This window comes from Oculina patagonica, chromosome 5, assembly GCF_052425735.1.
Source record: "Oculina patagonica isolate OP01 chromosome 5, crgOcupat, whole genome shotgun sequence".
Taxonomy (NCBI): Eukaryota; Metazoa; Cnidaria; class Anthozoa; order Scleractinia; family Oculinidae; genus Oculina; species Oculina patagonica.
Window position 1 is genome coordinate 3,822,567 of NC_135762.1, and position 16,075 is coordinate 3,838,641.

Genomic DNA, 16,075 nt, shown 5'->3' on the forward strand with positions numbered 1-16,075 from the left:
AGATCTACCACGTTGATAAAGCATTTAGATGCATGAATCTCTTCTTTTTGAGTCGATTGGCAAACTTAACAGCCATGCCTGATGGTAGAGCCCATATTTCAAATGGTGAAAATATCAAAAACACGTAGAGAGCTCGTATTCATGTTCCAGGATTCGAAAGACTGATACTTTTAGAAAAAAAAAACTCGTACTTCCCGACTTGGCATTCATATATATTAATCTTCTAGCCAGACAAAAGTGGCTGCAATGATAATTGTCAACAAGAATAATATTGTTATCAGTACCGATTTTAGATTTCCTGCGCTCAGGCGGCGTTTCAGACAAAGTTTTTATAAACAGTCTAAAAGCAACCTTTTTGCACCGTGCAAGAAAATGACAATTTTGAGATTTGTGATTTAGGAGGAAGAATCAAACACCACCACACTGCCGATAACTCCTTTATGAACTTTTCTTTGTTCTTTTTGAAACGATTGGCAAACCTCTTGCTGGGTATTGCAGTCGTTATCTTTGAATTACGTGAAAAAATTAGTTAGTGTAAGTGGGACGGGGCGTGGCGTGGCGGGATGTGTTTGAAAATAATAGCTGGGTACAAACAAAGTCCTTAGATTGCGCTCTGGGGGACTGAATAATACTTGAAAGAAACAGATATTGCTCGACTAAACGGCGCTACCAAAATGTAAACATATCAAAAGGGTTATACTTGTTACATTGTTTCTGGGTCCTTTTACGGAAAAGGAAAAATCAGTTTGAAGTATTCCGAGCGAATTACTGCCTTATTCACGTGGTTAAGCTCGCTAGAGCGAAAATTACTCGTTGCCTGACTTTTCTCATAGTCCTTTGAGAAGAATTAAAACCACTGAATAGGTCTTAAGACCAGATATGACACGTAAACTATTTTTGTAATCGGTAACATTCTGTGCCCTTATCACATCAGCTGAAAACAAATATTGGGCCAAGCCTAAACAGTATTGGGATGTTTTAAGTCTTGCCATTGTCCCCTGGGCAGGTATTAGCAATGTAATGTTGTTATTTCTTCTATTGTTTGTTAGACGACACATTCCGTTTTAGCGAAAAAAAAGCGAGGGTTGTCCGGCAAGAAATTTGGGAGTCTCTTCGATAGATCTGGTCTCACCACTTATCGGCAATCGAATTAAAACTCAGGCCATTGATTTCATTGTTATTTCAGTTTTTACTCTTTCTTGTTGGGGCATTTGTTTAACGCAGCGAAGGATAGCAACAAACTCGTTTTGAAAAGAGTTCTCCCTGGATTTTGCCAAATAAGAAAATTAAATTGAACTTTGGTCCAGGTGTCAAAACAAACCTTCTGCTTACCATAAGTATCTTGTATCAGCTGGAAAAAGGACCGTTGACTGGAATGGATGTTTGTTTAAAAACTTTTATTCCTGATCGGCTGTTATTTCCGATTCTGGGCTGAGTGGCGCCAGCTACAATCGGTGATATCAATAATATTATTATTGATATTATAGAATCTTTGTTTCCTTTTTAAAGAAAACATTTTAAAGACCTGTCAGCGAAGAAACTGGGTAATCATTCTAACACGGTTGATCTGAACTCATTTTTTTCTGGCAATCGAATACAAATTCAATGTATAACTCCGTTATATTAGTTGGAACGAGTTCACTGTTTGTTTCTTAAAACAAACAGTCAACTCGCTTAAAAGCGATGATGGAAATACACCAAATCAACAGCTCTTCTTCATGGCGAAAAAAAAAACTGTGAACAAAACAACGTCGCGTGCGCGAAACCTTGCCGAGTACGAAAAAAACGTAGAGTTAAACTTTGCTCGAGATGTCAAAACAACAGCTATCTCCCTAAAAAAAATGGTGCTGTGCAGCTTTAAATTCGGCAGGGGTTAAGAGTTCTTCTCATTCAGTCGTGTCTGAATACCGCAAGTTCGGTCTGCAACAACCATGAGTGCCCTAATTTTCGTTGTCTTCTTCGCAGGCTTTCTATCCTTTCCCTTCTGCGAGGCGAAAGGTAAGTCGTATTACTTTCCTTTTCCTCGCTTAAAGCTTTCAAAAATTGAATAGACGATTTAGTTTGCAACCTAGCCCCCTTTTCGCAATGCTTCAACCATGTATTTCATGCTGCATTGTAACCTACCCCAGGCGAATATATATTAATGAGGGAATGCCATTCTAGAATGCAAAACTGACGGCTTTTTTTATAACAATATTTTGCTTCGATCCGCCAATTATTCTCATCATGTCAAATTACCTTTACCTTTATTTAGACACGGTGAGGTTTTAAAGCTTTAAGCTTGTGGGGCCGTGTATTTCCAATCAAGACGTTTTGGTAGAAAATTCTCTGTCAGATTTTTGGCGTGCGTTCATTCTTTTGAAACAAATTTCCTTACCCCGGTAATTTTCGCAGTGTCCAATAACTTTTTGGTGCAGTAGGCGCATAAATTCTTTTATATCAGGCCATGTTATGTATAGCATATAAAAGTCAAACGGCTCAGATTCCACAAGGTTTCGTTTCGCGGGGTGGGGATCTTCAACTTAACATGGTTTAATTTCAACAGTGCATACAATGAAGCAATTCATAGAGTTAATTAACATAGGATTATAGGATCCTGAGTTTGGTTTGTGTATAACACAATTCTGGACAATTTCATCGTTCAGTTTTCTTTAATATTCTATGCCAATTTTATCTTATATGTATCAAGATGAGCAAAAACCATTTTGTACAAAGATATCACTGGGGAACTGGTTGTAGTTTGTTAGCTCATATGGGGACCTTGTGGCTTTCATTTTTAGCAGTTGCCTTGACGCAGTTCATCCCTGAAAATGATTTTTTGCAAGGTTTTTTGTTCTACAGTACTAGACAGAATGTATTTTTTTTAAAAAAAAAAAAAATAAGTGAAAAGGAATTGCAATCATTCCTAATTTCTTAGCACTATTGGCTTGCTCCCAGGCACTCGAGAATGGCGCCGGTGATAATCGTGAATAACAGAAACATATTAATATGTGTCCGAGTCTCGGTTTCCTTTACACATTACTCAGACATCGTTTAAGAAAAAAAATAACGCGACCTTTTTGCACCGTACAATATTGTTTTGAATTCAATCGACCAGCCCTGTGCCATATGTATTGTTCGGTATCAAGTAGGTTATCTTACACCTAAAGACCCACAGCACGCGTGCACGATTTCTTTGGGTAAAACGACACTTCTTGTCTAAATTCTTTGAGATCCCCGATAAATAGATCTACCACGTTGATAAAGCATTAAGATGCATGAACTTTCTCTCTCTTCTTTTTGAGTCGATTGGCAAACTTAACAGCCATGCTTGATAGTAGAGCCCTTATTTTAAATGGTAAAGATATCAAAAAACACATAGAGAGCTCGTATTCATGTTTCAGGATTGGAAAGACAGCGGATATTTCTAGAAAAAACCCTCGTACTTCCCGACATGGAATTATATATTTATCTTCTGGCCAGACAATTGGTATTTGTCAGTACCTTTTTCTACACCCGTGGAAAATGCAGTATTTCGAGCGAACTGCGATTCTTTTCAAATGAATTAGCTTGCCTGAACAACAATTTCTGATCGCCCAATTTTTGTCACTGTAATTTGAGAAAATTAAAGCAGTAAAAAACCTTGAGACCAGATTTTGCACTAAAGTGTTTGGTATACACTTCTGTTATCTTGTTTAAAGAAACATTCCTTTATAACAAAAAGAGAAACACCTGACCAGCGAAGAAACTGGGTAATCTTTCTAACACGGTTGATCTGATCTGTTTTTTTTTTCTGGCAATCGAATACAAATTCAATGTATAACTCTGTTATATTAGTTGAAACGAGTGAACTGCTTGTTTTAAGCGATGACGGAAAAACACCGAATCGACAGCTCTCCTACGTGGCGAAAAAAAAAACGGTGAACAAAACAACGTCGCGTGCGCGTGACCTTGCCGAGTACGAAAAAAACGTAGATTAAACTTTGCCGGCTCGAGATGTCAAAACAACAGCTATCTCCCTAAAAAAATAGTGCTGTGTAGCTTTAAATTCGGCAGGGTTTAAGAGTTCTTCTCATTCAGTCGTGTCTGAATGCCGCAAGTTCGGTCTACAACAACCATGAGTGCCCTAATTTTTGTTGTGTTTTTCGCTGGCTTTCTCTCCTTTACCTTTTTCTGCGAGGCGAAAGGTAAGTCGTATTGCTTTCCTTTTCCCAGCTTAAAGCTTTCAGAAAATGAATAGTCGATTTCGTTTGCAACCTACTCGCATTACAAAAAAGAGGTTTATTGAATACTTATCTGATCTTTTCCGATCTATGCCAACGCATTTTTTTTATTTCAAAGAGTTTTTAGCCTCCTTTTCACAATTTTGTGTACGAAAACCGACTAATATAGGGTTTTCCAATAAATTTTGAAAATTACAACCATGTATTTCATGCTGCATTGTAACCTAGCCCAATCGAATATATGATAATGAGGAAAGGCTATTCTAGAATGCAAAACTGACGCTGTTCTATAGCAATATTTTGCTTCGATCCGCCAATTATTCTCATCATGTCAAGATGTTTTGCGTTAGGAAATTTTTCGTACTACGTGTTTTTTTTTTTAGAAAATTCTCTGTCAGATTATTAAAGTTTGGCGTGCGTTCATTCTTTTGAAACAAATTTCCTTACCCCGGTAATTTTCGCAGTGTCCAATAAGTTGTTGGTGCAGTAGGCGCATAAATTCTTTTCTTTGGGCCATGTTATGTATAACGGTTTCGTTTCGGGGCGGGGATCTTCAACTTAACATGGTTTCAACAGTGCATACAATGAAGCAATTCAGAGAGTTAATTAACATTTGGATTATAGGATGCCGAGTTTGGTTTGTGTATAACACAATTCCGGATAATTTCGTCAGTTATCTTTAATATATGCCAATTTTATCTTATATGTATCAAGATGAGCAAAAACTATTTGCACAAAGACAAATATATCACTGGGGAACTGGCTACAGTTTGTTAGCTCATATGGGAACCTTGTGGCTTTCATTTTTAGCAGCAACTAAAAATGTGGCTAGATTTAACAATTCCTTTATGCCCTCAGTGTATAGTGACTGTTGGCCTTGGCTGAAGCTGGCTGAAATGAAGCGACTCTTACGATCTCATTAAATTAGCGATTTTGCCTAAATGACGCTGAATTCGCTTAGTTGAGTTGCTGTTACCAAATGAAGGCTCAAGGTAATCTATTGAGTTCGGGGGGGGGGGGGAGTGGACAACCAACAACATGCAGGTGAGATATTTGACACTTTTATTCACTTTATTAACAATCTTTTGAAAGAAAAATAAAATGTTTTCCATGGAATTTCAGATCCATGCAGACTTTCCCCGTGACGCAGCCCTTTAAAGGGTTACCCCACCTTAACTTGTTTTATATTTTATTGTTTTAATTTGTTTTATATTTTATTGCAATTGATATAGCTTACAGCACCCATGGGGAGGATGTAACTTGCTTTCGTCAGCAAAAGCACAGAGTGATTGGATACCGTAAGTAAAAAAGCGTAACAGACTAGAAAGTGAGTGTATTTTTCTATTAATTTTTATCTGTACTTTACCTGGAATTGTGATTCTATTTGCACGCGTTTTTAGAGGGTAACAAAGGAGTATATAGACCTTATCACGGTTTTCGACGCCATCTTGACGAGTAGGCAAAGCGGGTAGAAATTACAGTGTTTGTATAGGAATCCGACGGCGAATATCTTGTACAAAATTGAATTCTGAACAACTTATGAATTGTAAAGTTAAGATACTAGGCAAAAGATTTTATTTGCCGAGTTTAAAGGAAGTAGCTGGGCTAGAAAGAGTTCACTTACGTTTTTAATTTTTCCATACATTTGCCAGTATTTTTTTCCGCATGATTGACGCGGTTCGCGGTAAAAATTATAGACAAATGTATGTGAAAATAAAAACGTAACTGAACGCTTTCTAGCCCAGCTACATCCTTCAAACTCGGCAAATAAAATCTTTTACCCAGTATTTTACCCAGTATCTTAACTTTACAATTCATGAGTTGTCCAGAATTCAATTTTTGTACAAAATATTTGCCGTCGGATTCCCATACAAACACTGTAATTTCTACCTCGTCGAAAACCGTGGTAAGGCCTATTACGCGTGACGGGTAATGTGGGCAAAAAATCAGTAAGTTAGTAAGTAATGTAAGCAAACGGTTTATTGACAGCGTATCCACGCTGTGGCTCTTCATCCGTTACTAGCTAATTAGTGCGTGAAGCGCGAAAGTAAAAAAATTCATTGGAGTTACATTTCTGTTTTAATTTTTTATCCTTTGTTCATATTAACTCACTTTTATAAATCAATGATGAAACTCTACATTTCACGGACTTTGATGCTCAGCTCCCATTTCACTGTTTTAAGTACGTACTTTCGAGGCCTTAATATTTGGGAACTTTCACTATACCAGTAACCCTGACGTAGCTGTCGCTGAGGAAACTATGAATAAGCCATTTCCGAGTTACCATTTGCCTCTGCTTCAAAACGAGTCTACGTGCGAAACCATCCAAATGAAAATGAGTTTGACCTTCAGCCCCATTGTCATGCAAATCAAACTCAAATTCATTTGAATGGTTTTGCACGCAGACTCGTCTTTAAACAGAGGCAAAGGGTAACTCGGAAATGGCCTATAGAAAGGTTAATTTGTGTTAAAATTTAAATGTAGCTTATCCGAAAATTTTGTTTCATTCTGTGGTCCGCTTGTCTTATTATTATAGATATCAGCACGAAGCATGAGATAACAGTTGATGTCGGTGAATGCGCAACAGGAAATGCCTTGGTAAACATTTCAAATATGTTTTTACTTTTCCGTCATCTTAGGTAGCAGATTTTATGAGGGGGAGGGGAGGCTAGGGGAGAAAAGTAAGAAATTAGGAGAGGGGGGAGGTCAGTTCTTTGTCTTTCCTTCTCGCTTTTACCTTTCTCACTTTTCTTTTGTGATTTTCCCCTCCTTTATTCCTAAAAGCGCCAGTTACACAGGCTAGCTATCTAGTCACAAGTGGTTCCAGATGCATATATAATCTTCTCGCTCCAATTATTGCTAATTGCCTTTTGTTAAAGAGGCTTTGCCACGAATTTTAACAGAAATTTTGAACGGGCAAAATTTGTTTTTGTTTCGTAGGAAACCTAAAAATAATGATCCATTTTTATTAACAATTGCTTTATTAGAGCACTGAAACTGTTAGCAAGCGTCTTTGGCTGTGGATGGCTCGGATGGAAATGGATTGTAACTTAAAAACTTAAGGCTTAACTTTTCAAGTTGTTTCCGCGCGTCTTCAAAAAAATCGATATTTATAGCTGTAGCTTGATTTCTATCAGCAAATTTAGGTTATATCTTCCTTGGGATGTTCAAAGATAATGTTTTTCATGGGATAAGATGCCTACCACTAATTTCAGTTTAGACCAAAATTCTGCAAAATCCCCGAGACGTAGCTCCTTTAATGTTTGGTTTTTTTTAGAAGTATTCAAACCAAGCGATCAGAAAGCCCAGCAGTGATTGTGTCCCATATCAGATCATCGAAGAGCGTGTTCTGCTATATAGCACATTCATATTGGAAATGGAAAAAGTCCTGACCTGCCAGAAGGTGCCTTCCACTTGTCAGCGGCTACCGCGCATGGTCACCTATTATCCGAGAACTGCGTATAGCCGCACGGTAGATGTAGGAGCATGCGGGGGACTGTGCCGAGAAAAAACGGAGTGCTTGGCAACTAAAAACAGGACAGCGGCAATATCCACTCCTAATGGTACGTAAAGAACCCAATCTGCTACTTTTACATGTTGCTTTTGGCCTCTGATTCAAAACGAGGCCTAATCTGAGAACCCCTTACCAAAAACGCTTTAATTTCCAAAATTCAGTGACCATCAACCAATATCTTCTAACAATAGCAAGACATTAGTAAATAATAAAGATGGTAGATTTTAAGCTCGGTGATAAATAGTGAAGAAATTATTCTACATGACACGAGCGTGGGACAAAGAAAAAAATCTGAGTCCCCGACGGGAATCGAACCCATGGCCTCCCAGATACCGGTTGGGTGCTCTAACCAACTGAGCTACGTGAGACTCGCTGTGAGCTAGGCCATTTACTAGGTTGATAAGTGACACGCGTCCTGCATACTGCTAGGATCAGCAATGTCGAAATCATCAAATTTGTAGTAAATAATAAAGATGGTAGATTTTAAGCTCGGTGATAAATAGTGAAGAAATTATTCAACATGACACGAGCGTGGGACAAAGAAAAAAATCTGAGTCCCCGACGGGAATAGCAAGACATTTGTAAAGAAACGTGTAATGAGAATGAAGTAATTAATCAACTAGGGGTCATTGTATTGACGTGCTACCAAACTCTTAGAACAGTCAACTATTAAACATCAAAAGAAATGTACTGAGCGCCGTCTATGAGCCAAAACACGTCATTATATGAATTAAAATCGTTTATATTATGGCATTTTTTAAAACCTGTTTCTTGTCGTAGGAAAACGAAGCATTGAAATAATAGAAGACTGCTCGTGTGTGACGCCTTACTGTTATCGAGTGTCAGCATTTGAAGCGTTTCCTGAAGAGTATACCGATGCCAAAGGAAACAAAGCTATCCGGACCAAGGTATCTATGCATAAACATCTTCAAATGAAGTTTTACACGTAAATTGAAACTGAGTCAAGGGGGTATCAAGCCTGTTACACTACAATAACATCAATTCATGATCAGATTGCGAACATTTTATTCCAAGTGATTTATATTGGAATATATTTCATATACATACATTGGAACCCCGATATAACGATCTTCGATATAACGATATTCCCGATATAACGATGAATATGTTATGTCCCGGCAATAGTAAAATGTATGGGACGGAACCCCGATATAACGATTCCTCGATATAACGATATAATTTTACTGCCCCCTTGGCATATCGTTATATCGGGGTTCCACTGCCTGTATTACATTTTTAACTTAACATTAAACATAAAACTGTTCACTTTGATGTGATAGATATATATTGTTTTTCAAAGTTTACATTCCATGAAAATCTTACTAGCTTCTTGAATTTCTTTTCAATATTTCAAGTTACGATATTGACAACTTTTTTCTCTTCAATTATTTTCAGCTTATCGATATGGGTAAATGTGTTGCGAAAGACCCCTGTCCAAAACGCTGGTGAGTAGCTTGACATCACCGGTAGTCAGTTATAAATCAGTTTGTAATTTCTCAAAAAGTAAGCTACGTAATATCTGGCGTCCAGTTAGGAGAATTTGTTTGCTAAAATCAGGCTGTAAAGCCATGTCTGCGTCGCTTAAAGCCTGGTTTTCACTAGCGACGCAAGCACAAGCGCAAACACAAGCGCGATCACGCAAAGGGACAAATTTTGACCCTTGTGCTTGTGCCGCAATCGCAACCACGAGCATCCAAATGCAATGCGCTTGTGCCTTTGCTTGAGTCGAAGCCTTTTTCACGGAGAAATAAGAGCTGTTATCCTTGCGCTTGTGCTTGCGTCGCTAGTGAAAACCAGGCTTAAAAAATTGCCCCAAAATCGAATTAACTCTATTAGCCCCAAAATAACAGCCTGCCAATGCTAAACAAAGAAGACGTAATTATAAGCAAGAGAATCCCCCATAAAAGGCACTCTTCTCTTGCTATAAGCAAAAACAACACCACAATAGCTAGGATTGTGGAAGATCGAGGTCATTGTGAACCTGGTGATATAAAAAAACTAAGGCTTTCACAAAAGAAATAATTGACATTTGGTCAAACTTGTACAATGAAGAAAATACAACACACTTGAAGGTGTATTTTTTTCCCTACCGTAAATGCTCTTCTAGGTCTTATTTCTTTTCAATACCTTTTGAGGGGGGCTTAATGTGGGGGGGGGGGGGTTATAGAGAGGATCGAGGGGGCTTTTTAGAGAGGAGGCTTATTAAGACCCTTATATCAGTACGGCGGTACATTGTTACATATATTACATACAAGAAACAACTTGGACTTTTAAATGTTTTAGTGCTGTTTAGTTACAAGTTTTCACAAAGAAGTAACAGCAAAAAGTTAATGTGATGGACGAGTAACTTTAAAAACGTTAAGTTACGAGGATAAATGGAGTGGGGAGGGGGAAGGCTTAATTAAAATTTAATTTCCAGCAGGGGTAGCCTGTATAAAAAGACCTTGTACGGTATTTATGTGCTGTTGATCATGGGACGCTCACGACGTGTTATTTCTTTATGCAGGGTGTACACAGTCCCGGAGATATTCGATACTTTCCGGAAGGTCCGCTGTATTAAAAAGACATCCAGAAGGCAGGCCTATGTTTCCATCGGAGGGCGTCGAGTCGAGGTCGCCACTATCGACACGTGCTCCTGCATCTGAGAAGAGCCTGGAGCTGAGAGAGTTCTCATTGCTAGTGATGTCCTTGGAGTTTTTCTTTCTAAAGTGTGATTTTTGTACTGTAGTATTAAACGATAGCTGAAGAAACCGAAATGTGTATGTGTGAAACACGTTTGATCTGCATGTGAAATCGGGGTATACATAGAAGGAGTTACAAATCGTTTTCATTTTATTCTTGCCAAAAGGCGCATAATTCTAGCATAGTTAGGCTACGTTTACACGGACACGGTTATCAATCGACACGGTTTCATGACCTCGAAACCGCATCGAAAACGACACGGTTTCGAAGTATTTACACGGAGCCTATTTAACGATTTTCCGACTGTTTTCGAATGTGATTGTATAAGCAAGCGCTGCTCTCTATGCTTGTTTCACCATGTTTACCCTTCGCAAGCCAGACAGTTCGTGCCAAAATACATGGCCGTTTTCAAATCGATGCGGTTTCGCCGTTTTTGACCGTTTACACGACAACGAAACCGTATCGTTTTGAAAACGCTCCACTTTTGACAGCGTTTTCAAAACGACCCGGTTACAGTAGTGGTCTCGATCGGTGCCGTGTAAACGAAAGGCGTAACCGCATCGCTTTCGATGCGGTTACAAATGAAATCGTGTCCGTGTAAACGTAGCCTTAGACAGAGGAATGGCCAATTTTGCGAACATTTTCAGCCGAATTACAGATCTAGACAGTGTATGTGTGAAACAGTTTTGTTTGTTTCACACATACACTGTCTAGATCTGTAATTCGGCTAAAAATTGAGAAACGGGGAGTTATCTCAACAAAAAATGAAAGTTAAACTAAGAAATGGTTTTCATTTAGTTTTAACCTTACTGACAACTGACATTTGGTCGAAATTTAATCTAAGGCACTACGGCTATTCGCCTATTCACCAGTCGGTTTTATATATAAAACCGACTGGTGAATAGGCGAATAGCCGTAGTGCCTTAATTATTAAAACGTAGGTGCTTACAATTTGCCAAAGCAGTCACCCTATCAACCGCAAGGGTTTCCTCAAAGAGAGCTTAAATTAATGTTATTACATCAAAATTTCCATGGCGAAACACTTAATTTTAAACAAAAATGTTTATTTTTTGGCTTAATAGTAAGCACTGTTACTTGTTATCTTCGCTTCAGTGAAACACATACAAATGGCTAATATTCAACGAAATGAAAATACTTCATTTCGTTGAACATTAGCCATTTGTACTGTAGCTAGACGATTGAAATCATTATGAGCAATAAAAAACGGACATCAATCAATAAAGCTGGTTCTTCATTGTGTGCGCACGCCTAAGGGAAAAGGAAGGGTGGACAGGGAAATGGGGACCCAGGAACGTGGTTGCCACAGAAATCAGCCTTCGAAAATTCCCTCCTAGCTGATAAAAATAAAATTTTCCTGACAACGACTTAAAAAAAATGTCTCAGACATAGTAGCAACCTGAGATCACATTGACCTGAAATGCTTCTTCCAGACTTTAAAACTAAAATATAAAATCAAAGTTGTTATTATTTCAGGTTTTCCTTGAGTTGACTGAGTTTACTTGAAAATGATTTAAAATAAAATTCCTTAACTTTTCTCTGGTCTGATCTTGTTTCCTCTGTTTCAGTGGCAAGCCTGGAAACTAGTTATCTCAAAGCTAAATGGATGACCATTATAAAAAAGAATTCGGTTTTTTTTACAGTTACATGTCAAAAACCACTGTTTCCATCGCAGCTACGCGCGTATATGGTCCATCACGCAACGTTCTTCTAAGCAAGCTTTTTAATGCCTCTCAAATTCTTGATATTGTCCCTGACACAGAAGAGGTCCTTGAGATATACTTTATTGTTATTTTTTTTCGCGGGACTTAATTTTTTGCGATTTTCGCGATTTTGAAAATATCTCAAAATTAAAGACCCGCGAAAATTTATTCCTAACGTTTCTGACGTATTTTTAATCGTTTTGACGTATTTTTTTGGCCTAATCGCAAAAATTAAGTCCCGCGAAATATGCCCGTTCCATTTTCGCGAAATTAAGTTCCCGCGAAAATAAGTAACAATAAGGTACATATTACTGAAGTGGCGAACTTTCCTGCATGCTTTTACTGTTCGTTACAAGACTTGAAGTGTAAAATATCTTCGCATTTCTCAAAAAGTCAGTCCAAATCTGTGCGATAATAAGTTGAAAATTATAGCAGAAAAAGGTAACGTACATCAATTTTCACTGGTAGATGTTTTCTCGGCTTTAATTTGGCACGGTTACGTTTGTGGTCATGTTGCGGCCTGGAAGCAAACAGAACCAAATATTTTGGCACATTTCTTCAGCCACGAAGATCGCAAATCATTTGCTTGTTTGGCAGGCTTAGAAGATGTTTATGTAAATTTGCGGATCGATGTCTATGTGTTGGAAACAGTGTAGAACAATTTTAACTGTCGAAAGCTTTAGTCAAGTCTGTAAATGGTTCAGTTTTTCCAGTGAAGTACCCTGCATGATTTACAACTGTATTAAACTAAAGATGCGACTCGCATAGGGTTAAATGTAAGTTGAGAACATGAATGTTTTATAGGTCAAACTGAAATTTTACGGAGATTTATAATTGACATAGGATTCCCATGCACTCTATTTCGCGCCATTTTGGCAGGAAAAAACCAAACTGAAAAATGGTAAAGTTTCGCATAAAATTATGTCTGCAAAGGTACAAAAGGTTGCCAGCACAATTCTGCCTCTGTTTCAAAACGAGTCCTCGTCAGTGCAAAAGTGATTTGTGTTAAATGAACGCACGTGCAGGTGAAACCGCTCATTTTCATAAATAGGTTTCGAATGAAGACTCGTTTTGAAAGTGAGGATAATGAAAAGGCAACTAGGAATATTAGCCTATTGAGATTTCCAAGAATTTCGGCTTTCTTTGAAGCTGCAATCAATGACGCAAAACGCGACAAATTTACGTTACAGAAAATGTCATCTTTACTTTCGAAGAGCCATATATTTTCATTACGGAAATATTGAATCGACAAAACGTAAACACACGTTCGATTGTGAAATATCGGCTCCCCAATGCACATATTATTCTCAGTAGTAACACACCTATCAAGCACTTCATAGCGCCGTAATTTCCCTGTTTGCAGAACAAAAAAATGACCCACAAAATGTCCAAAACTTTGCAGTGAAACCACTCGCCTAACAACTCGTGGTTCCACTAAGTTTTTAACATTTTATGACACCATTTCTATGGTCTGTAAGATTTCAGATATTTATAATTTCACACTATTTACAAAAATCAACACTATTACACACTATTTACAGAAAATACATTTATTAAAAGAAGGAAAATATAACAATAATGAGAGCCCAAATAAAATGTGCTCAGTGACCAAAGAAGCATAGGCTATCGTGTTTCTCACTGACACGTACAAAAACAGACAAGACACATCAATTACTGAAAACAACAGAACAAAAAGTACAAAGTGAATACTGGCAAAGGCGTACAAAATAAACATGTTAAATAAGCTATACAGGCTATATGCAGAATACAAACAGATTATGCAGAAGAGGAGGATTAGAACAGAAGAAAAAATTTCAATGTATTTTTTGAAAACTGAAAGCCCCTTTGCTGAGCCTTAAAATGCTGATTTTTGATTCACAAGAAATACTGCCAATTCAGTACGACGTTGATTTTCTTATTTCCATGTGGGGTTTTCAAATATGAATGTTATATCTTCCGCAGTCAATGCCATTAGTTTTGTCATCGCATTTATAAATTAACTACATTTAGATCTTCTACAGGCAATTTAAATGAACCGGAATTACGTAAAATAAAAGTATTTTAAAGTCTTCCTCAAAAATAATGAAATTACGCAAAAAAAGTATTAAGTCTTCCTCAAAAATAATGAAATTACGCAAAATAAAAGTATTAAGTCTTCCTCAAAAGAAATGAAATATGATCATTAAGAATTTAGAATGTAAGTTGATGGCTGAAAGCTAATGACCAAAATGGCCAAATTAAAGTGGTTTTTTTTTATAGCACAATTTTGAGAAATTCATTCTTCAGTCATAACATCGTTTACTAGTACCACAGGAAGCCCTATCGTAGTAGATGTCTTTATAACACATATCCAAAGTTGTAGATCTGAACAGTAAAATTTTTATTTTATTTCAGAATAAAATGTACTTATTTTCACTTCATTGTTTCTTAAGTTGTCCTGTTTGCTCTAGAGTCATTGCCACTGGATTTTCACGCCGAATTTGCAAGTACCTCATGTAAAGTTGTATTGTAGATATCTACAAGGACGGTGTTATCGAGATTTCTAGCGGACGAGCAGCGGATGAAAACTTGACAATTATGCTAAAGAAAGCCTGGTAACCTTTAATACGTTATCCTATGTTATGTCTTGGCTGATATATAAGTAATTCTAGTATTTTTTTTCACTCGAGTAGCTCGAGTGATATGTACGGTTCCATTACATGGTTCAAGACATCCGACGTTATACATTGACAAAATTCAGTCTGTCACTCAATGTCCGTGTGTTAGAGAAATTGCCGGTTTGACACTAATGAAGATGGTTCGTTAATTTATTTTCGAGTTCTCTGTCAAACGAGAAGCAATGCTCACAACATTGCTTGCACGCTAACACCGAAAGCTGATAGCACTTTAAACCATTTACACTTAACGTAAAGGCTCTATTCGCCATTTCAAAGCATTTTCTCCTAATTTTTTAAAGTGATATGTAGGTTTAGGCACTTTCCCCTTCTTGTGGACGGTTTTATGGAATTAACGCACCCGCGAAGCTTGACCGTAATTTTACAAAATCAGTTCATCGCTACATGTCAAAACCTGCTAAGCAAGCGAAAAATAACATTTATCGGGTATCAAATCTGAATTTCAATACGAAAAGGCCACAGCCGCTTTGCAAAAGGTCTGTTTTTCAGTGTGTAGGTTACCGTATGTAAAAACATAGTTCTGAACTTATTAAACAACCTTTAGAGTAAAATTTTTGCAATTACGGATCGACCAGCTGGTTGCAATGGGTAAGGGAACAGCGCATATTAAAAAGCAGTCATCGTTTTGCAATACGGATGTCGTGTTTTCACTTTTATTCCCTACCATGATCAGTGTTAAAAAAAATGAAAAGAACTTGTACACGCTTACACGAATCTGTCAGTGCGTCAGGGACATGAATTTGTCTTGCCCGCCCGAGTTTTGGTGACAAGTGCCTGACATGTTGACAGTTCAGTCTCATTTGTAACACGCACATTTACCATTAAGAAAATGGACCGTATATTTTGAACATTTACTTCTGAAAGCGAAAGTAGAGTTCGAAAATTATGACAAATGTTGAGACGTTTGTCTTCCTCTATTAGGACAGAACTTTATATAAAAAAACAATGTATTAAAATGAAGAGAAAAAGCATCATGAAGTCTTCTAATGAATTGCTCAATCGGTTTAAATCGTTTCTCTATCGGCTTGACGCTCGGAAATAGATGTCATTACCTCTCAAACAACTGCTTTAATTTGCTCAATTGTCGAAACATTTTCCGGCGTTAAAACAAATTTTTCATTCGTTGACAAAACAGGCTAAAACAAGACTTCAACTTCTGTCGTAATTCGTCTAGCAAAACAACGACTGTAAAGCAAATTGGAGTGTTAGTTGTTTTTTTTTTTGGGGGGGATCTTCTTCCGTTTAGCTTTTAGCTTAATT

General features: G+C 37.5%; 1 protein-coding gene across 2 annotated transcripts; it reads left to right on the forward strand.

The window, feature by feature from the left end:
* The first annotated feature begins 5,332 nt into the window (after positions 1-5,332).
* On the forward strand, positions 5,333-11,662 carry LOC144654886 (uncharacterized). Of its 2 annotated transcripts, none has more exons than XM_078515128.1 (6): positions 5,333-5,500; positions 6,739-6,800; positions 7,480-7,765; positions 8,497-8,624; positions 9,133-9,182; positions 10,244-11,662. In XM_078515128.1, exons 3-6 carry the CDS (start codon positions 7,579-7,581, stop codon positions 10,380-10,382), a joined length of 504 nt encoding a protein of 167 aa, XP_078371254.1. In that variant the 5' UTR covers positions 5,333-5,500; positions 6,739-6,800; positions 7,480-7,578; the 3' UTR covers positions 10,383-11,662. The 2 variants fall into 2 exon arrangements, with proteins under 2 accessions (XP_078371254.1, XP_078371255.1); XM_078515129.1 differs by having other exon boundaries at positions 7,483-7,765.
* The last annotated feature ends 4,413 nt before the right edge of the window (positions 11,663-16,075 follow it).